Source organism: Phlebotomus papatasi, chromosome 2 (genome assembly GCF_024763615.1).
Source record: "Phlebotomus papatasi isolate M1 chromosome 2, Ppap_2.1, whole genome shotgun sequence".
NCBI classification, from domain to species: domain Eukaryota; kingdom Metazoa; phylum Arthropoda; class Insecta; order Diptera; family Psychodidae; genus Phlebotomus; species Phlebotomus papatasi.
In genome coordinates this window covers 66850921-66860901 of record NC_077223.1, presented here as the reverse complement: position 1 = coordinate 66860901, position 9981 = coordinate 66850921, and the positions used below count along the sequence as shown (strand labels likewise).

Sequence of the window (9981 nt, the reverse complement as noted above, 5' to 3'; positions counted from 1 at the left end):
AGACGAGGTTATAGATCGCTTTAATAAAATATGAAGTCTACATCTATATTATAGCTAAAAGCATTATCGATTTAAACAATAAAAGCCCATTTTTACAAATAAATTTATAAAATTTAATAATTATAGAATTTTTGAGTATTTTAATTACATTTGAGAGAATGGTTTCAACTCTGAATTTATGGGTCCGAAATTCCAAATTTTACCCAATTAAGCTGATAAAAGGAATAAACATTTTTGGTTAGTAGGGGAGACCGGGGAGGTTTGGGACACTTTTTCATGTTTTGACTTTGAGACACTATTCCAAAAAACCACGATAGTGTATTACAATTTTATGCGGTCTATAGGATACTTATGGGTATTGACTTTATAAAAAGTACTCGATAGAACTTGGAAAACAACTGAATTTTCTTGGAGAAGATAAAACATTTTACTTGACGCTTTGTCCCAAACCTCCCCGATGTGGGGCAGTATGGGACGCAAAAGGTGATGTTTGGGACGCGTTTTTTCTCGCATAATTTGTATTACTGGAACACGTTAATTAATTTTAAATACCAGATTAAAAATATTTATGATAGAAATAAAAATGTTTCATCTTTTATTTACAATTAGAAATTAACATCAATTTTATTTGTACAGTAGAGTCATTGATTGTCAATCAATTATTTAAAGTATTTTCTTCTTATTTTCCATCTACCTTTCTTTGCTTTTTTTTATTCTAAATATTGCAATCATAATCATCAAATTCCTCACACGAGTAGATTATCTTAATACTTTTAGTTTTGAAATCATTGATGGATTCCTGTTTGATTTTACGACAACTGCATTGTACCTGTTTTCTCATTATTTCTCTAAATTAGCTCTCTCCTTGCCTTTTCTGGAGAACTTGTTTGAGAAATTTTCGAAAAAAATAGTTTTTAACTAGATTGGGCAAAGATCGAATATCCTCTGAGAAGAAATTATTAATTCCCAAGACGATGATGGTTTAATTGTCCCTGTACTTAGAGAAATCTGCTCCACTGGTAAACTTTGCACAAGAGGGAGATTTCCAGTAGAAACTGGGCATTACTCTTCATTTTGACAATAAACAATTGCATACCACCTACAATCTTGTCGAAAATCAACGTCCCAATCATCCCCTTTCAGGTGTCCCAAACATCCCCACGTGTAGTTTTGGTATTTAAAACCTTTATGTAAAAAACAAGAGCGTATAATCTCTGAAACTTTTATAAAAATATGTTCCCAGATTACACTGCTAGATGATGAGATAAAAAAGTTTTGATTATATATCGCTGATATAAAATACAAACAGGAAAACTGGGACGTTAAAATATACAATTTTTATCAATTTTTAAAAAAAATTTCATAGAATTAAAACAATAAAACTGAGGATATCCATTCTTTTAGTCAAGATACATCTTAATATTGCCTACGATACAGTAATGGTTAAATCCCATTTATTTCAAAAATTAATTGAAAAAATCGCTTTGTCCCACACTACCCCTGTCCCAAACCTCCCCGGTCTCCCCTAAATTGGTAGTAAAATGCATAAGAAATTATTAGAAATCTCTTCAAAACGATCCGACTCGGATCATCCGGATCGACTCGGATCATCCGAGAATACCAAGATGACCAAGATGGCTCACAGGATTCATAAGTTCTAAGTTGTGAATTTTTTGCCAAGAATATATTTTATTAATATTATGCTATACATTTACAATCCATGATATCTTAATTTTTCACTAGAAATTATACGTGAGTCTTATGTGTTGCAATCATTAAGTTAAGATCATTACCTTGAACTGGTATGAGAAACATTTTTCCGCTATTGTAGAACCCCTGGCATTTGAAAAACTTTAAATATTCTAAAAATTTTAACACTCTAAAATTTATGGTTAAATTTCATCATTAACACGGTAAAGACCTTTAAGAAATCTCCTCTATTTCCTCCTCTTACAACGTTTCGGAGATGGGTTGTCTCCTTCCTCAGGTCTACAATTTGTTATTTGGACAATTTTTAAAAATATTTTCTTTTTCACTTTCAAATAAAAATAAAAACTTACATGGGTAGGTATGGGGAAGATTTTGTCAAGGTACAATTAGCACTACACAATACATGCACTTGTGTAGTGCTAATTGTACCTTGACAAAATCTTCCCCATACCTACCCATGTAAGTTTTTATTTTTATTTGAAAGTGAAAAAGAAAATATTTTTAAAAATTGTCCAAAATAACAAATTGTAGACCTGAGGAAGGAGACAACCCATCTCCGAAACGTTGTAAGAGGAGGAAATAGAGGAGATTTCTTAAAGGTCTTTACCGTGTTTTGACTTCAATAATCCATTGATAGACCGAAAGATCCATTTAAATTTCATCATTAATTTCTATAGGTTTATTTAATTCACGGAAAGCCTGAACCATCATCGTTTGGGGACACTTTAGCTTAAATTATAATGTAATCAACAACACTTGCCTATAAATCACAAAGTTAGAGAGATTGTGGATAAATTTTCAAAGTTTTGAGTTAATAAAAGCGAATTTCTTATTAAGAACGTCTATATATCAGAAGTCTAACAAATAAGGAGAAGTGGGGCACCTTTGAAATTAAGATTTTTCTCCTATGTTTAAGTGAAACTAAGCCATATCATAATGTAATTTAGCTTCTCAATCTGTTTGTGCAGCTAAATTATATCACGATAAGGCTGAATTTTATATAAAAATTGGTGAACAATTCCAATTTCAAAGATGCCCCACTTTCAAAGGAGCTCCACTTCTCCCTATTTAGTTATTTTGAATATTATTCATAAGCGCTTCGCAAAACAGTCTCGAAAAACTGTAAGAGAGGTGAACTACCCTAACCTCCCCTAAATTTATATTATTTCATTTTGAGATAGTTCTTAAATAATAAAGCTGTATTTATAGCGATAGTAGGGGAAGGTGGGGCTACTTTGAGCTATGAGGCTAGATTGTTATATAACTTTTCCGCCTATTTTTATATGAAGCTGGTCCTTATAATTATTTTATTTATATCCACAATTATTTTGTGCATCCAAATTACATCACGTTAAAACCCAGTTTGCATTAGAAATATGAGAAAAAATTGTATAACAATGTAGGCCGACGGCTTGAAGTAGCCCCACATCCCTCTACACTAATGTATATCAAAAAGATAAATATTATGAAAAAAAACATGGAATGTTTAGAAGTTCTCTAAACGATGAACTATGTCCGGTGTTTGCCAGTGAAAGGGTTAGTCACCCTAAGATGAAAACATTTTTTTTGGTTTTGCCTAGAGTTTTCGATCCAGATGGGTCAGTAGTCAACTAAATTGTGCTTCCAGAGTACTTATTAGGGTTCATGTATAGTTCATGGGCTTCCAGATCATTACCAGCAGGATGTCAGTGTGGGGCAGGTTTTTCCTTTTGGAGAACTTTTCTCATTATTTTTTTTTAACTTTTTCAGTGTTTCTTTTTGTCTGTGAAAAACTGAGACTATAAAACTTAGAAAAACTCTAGGAATACAATTTAGTTGACCACTGAAGACGATCCTTATCAGGATCGAAAGTTCTAGAGAAAACCAAAAAAATGTTGTCATCTTACAGTGACTAACCTTTTCACTGACTATCATCGGAGATATCTCTCTGTTTACAAGTCTCACAAGTGTGTCTTGGATCAAGCAAAAATGGTGTGTTGTACGAGATAATTGGTAAAACTTTTAGTAAAATTTGTAAGCATATCATAGCCAAATTGAAGAGACAGCAACCAGTTCTACTTGATTATGAATTTAACTAGAGTTTGTATTATTCGGTGAATTTAGTGTTTAACCTAGTTTTTCTGCAGATTTTACACATAATTTTTTGTAGTGTAGAATTCTGCTTACATGGTTGTAAGATGTGGCTATAATTAACTAGATACATTGCAGACTTAAACATCAATATTGGTGTAAATTATTCACTAATGAGCAGACTAAATTATTACTCAACTTCCTTAATCCCAATTATTGGATGCATGTCATACTTAGTATACATAGCACAAAGAGAGTTACTAAATAGTTAAGGCTTATGACTACATTTTCTATTAAACGATAAAGTCTATCTATGAAAGTAATCGTGCAAATTGAATTGAAAATTTGTGCTCGTTTCTGAAAAAGTTGGTGGAAAGGTTTTTGGCATTTTTCATCAACATCCAATTTCTATCCACATCTAACGATTTCGTTGGTAAATTGAGTCACAGGGGAAATCGGAGGAGATGTGGTATTACTGGTATTATTCTCACTATACTCCTTTTTTTCAAGCTATGACTGTTCCAAAGTGTCACGTAACACTTTCTTATTGGATCGGATGAGTTGGAGTATCATTATAATGCAAGCATCGTGCTTTGTGACTCTTCCCGCGAAAATCTCCACCCGATGTTGGTGCGGGGTGTTTTTACCCAGAGAATGAAAAACCGATGTTACATCCACAAAATAATGAATTGCTAGAGATGGAGAGCACATTTGTTCCATATGTAATCCCTTCTTGCAAAATTAAAAATCACCCATGTGTAATTTTAACCCCATGACACTTCTACTTTTTTTTTGTTTTCCTCCCTTTCTCTTTAGGTTCATCTCACAGTGATTACAGATTAATGGTGAGGCACAATAAATATTTAATATCTCCAATGCCGACGGCAGTTCTGTCACTTCCTGAGCACAGTGATCAAGACAGACCACATCCGGATGACACTGGCGGCAACTTAGAAGACTTGTCTGTGGTAATTGAACATGACGACACCAACACTCTCGAGGAGTTCTTCAGGCAACCCATGTCTTTTGGCACCGAGAATCTCACTCTCATCACCACCCAAGTAGGAGCTACAGCCCACATTCCCTGTGTCGTGCACTTCATCGGAGACGGAGTGGTGAGCACATTCTTTTCCATTCTATTCGCCTGCCTCAGCATCCAATAATCAAGTTTACACCTTCTCCCCCAATTCACGGAGGATTACGGTTATGAATCATTGTGCAATTTTGTGATAATTTTTCCCTCCAATCTTGAAAGCTTTTCCCGCCAAGGGGGATTTTCCTGTACGGCCCAATTTTCCAGCTTCTAAATCCCTTCGATTGGAGGTGTTTCAGAAAATTGGCCACGCGTTGCGAAGAGATTTTACGGAAGAAATCTTACGAAGGATTTCGTGAGAAAAATTACACGTTTATTTATTGACGAATTTACGCAAATTCAGAAGAGGAGCGTTTTTGCATTTAAAAATCATATTTTCAGAAGGAACAAATAATTAGACTCTGCTTTTGAGATACACCGAGGGAAAAGGAATGTTAAGAAACACTGGTAGACCATTTTAGCAAATACGTATTTCGGGTCCCGATCAAAAGCCAAAATCCCGAACGCCAAAATCACGAAAGCCAAAATCCCGAACGCCAAAATCACGAAAGCCAAAATGCTGAATGGGCCAAAATTCCGAAAGCCAAAATCCCGAAGTTTAAAAGTATCATAGCTACTCCCACGATAGCACCCGCGCTTTCTAGAGGCAAAAGTAATCTTCTCTGTCTTGGAAAATTATTCTAAAGATTTTCCCCCATATAATTTCATACCTTTCAGGATTTTGAACATTTGGGATTTTGGCTTTCAGGATTTGGTTTTCGGGATTTTGGCCTTTTTGCGATTTTGGCGTTCGAAATTTTGGTTTCCGGGTTTTTGGCTTTCGGGATTTTGGCTGCCACCGCGTATTTCTACTGTACTAATTTGAATAGTTTTGAAACCTCGATAAAAGTTATTCGCACTCTGTTGAAAACGGATGGCAGTGGCAGAGCATCATATTACGAAATGCTCGATTTTGTGATTTAGATGCTATACCTCAAAAGTACTCCAGCGTCATTAACCGTTCACCAGTTCAGATTCGATTGAACCGATTGGATCACTGAAAGCTCATCCAAAAAAGCTTAAGAGAAAGACAATTGATTTTCGGACTGAAACTACTTATCGATTCATAAACGGTTCATTACTGATTACGGAATACGCTGCCAAGAATCTTTGAAACTTTTCACTTTGAAAAACCTTATTAGGAATTATTCAACGATTTCTCCGTATATGGACGAAATATTTGGATATATTTATATAATATGGACGAACGTATATGACGAAATATTATAGTTAATCTCCAAAACATCCAAAAATGAAAAAAAATCGCATGATGCGTTTGCGAGCAATCCAAAACATATTTTTTTGTAAAAGGAGAAGTGAGAGAAAACTAAGGGGTACGTTAACAGTTTTTGTATGAAATTATGGGGGATCTATCGAAAGTTCTAAGTCCCTAACTCTAACTTTTTGGTCTCCAGAGCTTTTGACATATAGACAGGCACAAGGACAGACAGACGAACGCACAGACGGATAAACAGCATGGCAGGTCAAGATACTTTATTCAAGGCTCGATATAATGTTATCAATGATTATCTGACTTTTTGCTTAACAGCTAATACTGCTATACCAAAAGTTTGAAAACAAAATACGAATCATCTTAATTAATGGTGAAGAGTTTGGATAAAACTTATCTATCTTGAATTTGGTTTGTATTATCGTTTCACTGAGAAAAAAACGGGAGTGCGATAAACTTTTTTTCCTCATAACTTTAACACTTTTTAGGTGTAAAAATATATCAACATTTTTTAATGTTAATTTTACCGCTTTTTAAGGGTAAAATTAACATGAAAAAGGGTAAAATTAATCCCTAATACACCTAAAAAGCATAATATTTACACCGATTTCGATTCAATACTGCAGGGTGCAATAAACATTTCCGGAATGTTATTTTAGCTTTTACAGATTCCTCTCAGTGTTACTTTCATAAATACAGTGCCCGCTCTCTAATCCGGATCGCCGTAATCCGGACGAGTTATCGACGGTTACGTTTAAAATCATTTTGAGGTCATGTATGCATGCGTCTTCACGGTCTTCACCAATGAAAATTAATTATCCTGTGAAGTTTTTGTTTAATAAATGAAGTTATGATAACATAAAATTCTCTAATTATGTCTGTTTAAACTTTTTTAAAACTTTTATTTTATTTCTACAAAAAAATCGTGTATTATATTTTCGAAACGTTGAACAAATTCAAAAAACCCATCCGGATTACGAAGCGGACATCTGTCATATTGTCTCCCAATCATCCGGATTATAAAGCGGGCACTGTAACAGTACCCAAAACCAAAGTATTACGTAATAGGGAGATGATCTCCTTCCGGGTGCGTCAGGGATGCTGATCCTTTTAGAGACCAAACAACAATGTTTTTTCGCCAAAGCTTTCGACGCTACAGTGCGCCTTCTTCAGTGGCTAAAAGGTGGAAAATTTTTTATTACAGAGACTTCCATACAAATTTCTTTGTTACATATTAACTCACTCAAAACCGTGATTTTTTGTCTCTAAAATTCGTCCTCCTGTACTCATCTATTCCTACTGAGAGACAACTAAACATGCAAATGAACAAAAACAGACTTTAAATATTAGATTTTCTACGCTACATTTCATTTAATTACATTTACCAGGGAAATTTTAGGATTTTCTTTGGGAGCACTTTGGACTTGCACATTCAACACAAACCAACTGTTCTCTATTTCGGTTGAAACCCCAAGCTTTTGAAATCATTTATATAATAGTTGTTGACCTTCTTCTTCTTCTTTTGATTTAAATTCTTCTCATGCAAAGTCTAAAGTCTCATGCAACTATCATGCAACCACTGGAAACAGCCTCATCCTCCCTCTTTGTCATGCACTCATCTCAACAATCCCGCATATGAATTGTGAATTCCGGATATTTCGGATCGTTTGTTTACACAATTTGACAGGTTTTGTTTTATGTGGAGAGACTCAAGAACCATTCTCTTTGCATAAGATTTATGGGAGTCTAATATTTCAGTTTCTTCAAATTCGAAAAGATGTCCTGTTTCGACTACATGTGCACACAGGGAAGTAGCATTTTCGTTCTTTATCGGTGGTTTTATGTCTCTTTTGTGTTGTTGCAGTCGTTTCTGGAGTTGCTGGCCTGTCGTTCCTATGTAGTTAAGACCACATCCCCCACAAGGAACTGAATAGATTACATCCGACTTTTGCAGCTTAGGTATCGGATCCTTTACCTTGGTGAAAAACTCTCTCAATTTCTTGGCCGGCTGAAAGGCTATCCTCGCCCCAGTTGATCTCACGATCCTCGATCTCATCTTTTCAGAGATTCCTTTGACGTATGTGAGTGTAAAGAATCTTTCACTCTGGGGTGTCTGCTCCCTAGATGATCCCCTCGAGCCTGGAACACCATCCCTCAACATCCTCCTAATGACCCTTTCCGGAAAATCATTTTTCTTGAGAATCCGCCTTAAGGTATCATCCATATTCACTCCCAATTTTGTGGTAACAGATCGGGCCCTGTTGATTAGATTTTTTCCCACGTTTATGATTGTGCTCCGTGGATGTGCACTATTGTAGTTCAGCATCCTTTGGGAGGCACTGGGCTTACAGTACCACACTGTGCTCAACACATTCGTCTCATCCCTGTATATGGAGAGATCAAGATATGGAAGGACACCATCCTGCTCCCTCTCCAACGTGAACTGGATTTTCGGGTGGAAGGAGTTAAAAAGAGGCACTAAAGCCTCCACGTCATCCCTATGTACCGACACCAAGAGATCGTCTACATATTTCCTTACAAATCCAATCCTAAGGGAAGAGTCCTCCAAGACCGAATTCAATGTTCTTTGCATCGCAATGTCCGCTGCAATGGGGCCAATCGGGGATCCCATAGCTACACCGTCTTTCTGGAGGTAAAATTTTCCCTCATACATAAAGTATCCCGATCTTAAGCAAAAATCTAACAAGTTTAAGATCTCGGTTTTTTCCAAATTTGTATGCACCTCCAACTCATGGTATCGCACCTCCACCTCACTCAATACCAAGTCTATGGGAACATTTGTGAACAGAGAAATCACGTCCAGGCTCACCACGATATATCCATCTGGTAAAGACTGCCCAGTGACGAATTGCGAGACTTCCTGAGAGTTTTTCACGTTGTAGGGGCTATCCGTAAGAGGAAGAAGAACAGATGCCACAAATTTGGCCAATGCATAACTCGGGCTACCCACATATGACACCACGGGCCTAAGTGGAACCTCCGGTTTATGGATTTTGGGGAGTCCATAAATTCGGGGGGCAATCGCCTTGTAGGTAACTAATTTTGATTTCTGGTACGCATCTACTTTTTGTTTATTATATAGTGACTTTACTAAATCATTATTTTTCAGCTGAAATCTCGAGGTTGGATCCCTGTTTATTTCTTCATATATCTCCGTGTTGTGGACCAACGCTCTCATCCTTTCATCATAATCTGTGCGACTCATAATAACCGTCCTATTACCCTTGTCTGATTGCAATATGGCCAAAGCGGCTCCCTGCTCCCTGATGAACATCCGAGTCTTCTTCAACCAATCTCGAAGATTTCTCTCCACCGGATCCGCTGGAGATGTCCCATTGATGCTATTATGCAAAATATTAATCAAATCTGCACGTAGGACGTCCCTCCTCCCTGCACACTCAGCACTTCCAACCACCTCCTCTATATCCGCTATGAGATGCAGAAGTGGAAAATTGATCACGGGGAGAGAGAATTTAGGTCCTAACTGGAGTAATTGTACAGTTTCCGGTGGGACATCTATTCCACTGATATTGGTGAGAAAATCCATTTTTTCCCTTATACCATCCTGTAGTCTTCCCTGTAGGCGGTATAATTTCCTTCTAACTATCTCCATCCTTTCCCCGAGTATTCTTTTGTATTTTGCATCCTGTCTACGTAGAAAATCTCTGCATAACTCATTGTAATGAAAAGTATTCAGAATGATTTGCCTTTTTCGATGGGTCTCTCTCCTAATGTTCTTCAGCCTCCAATACGTAATATCCAATTCTAACTTTAAGATCTTGGATTTAAAACAGTTCATTAGTCGAGCTGCCTTGGG

General features: G+C 36.4%; 1 protein-coding gene across 1 annotated transcript in view; it reads left to right on the top strand.

Annotated features, from left to right (window-relative positions):
* The window catches only part of LOC129803927 (uncharacterized), a 153091-nt gene that overhangs the window by 118553 nt on the left and 24557 nt on the right, over positions 1 to 9981 (top strand). The window contains exon 3 of the mRNA XM_055850808.1: positions 4597 to 4895. Within this exon, the coding sequence (XP_055706783.1) occupies positions 4597 to 4895 (299 nt within the window). The remainder of the gene's footprint in view (positions 1 to 4596; positions 4896 to 9981) is intronic.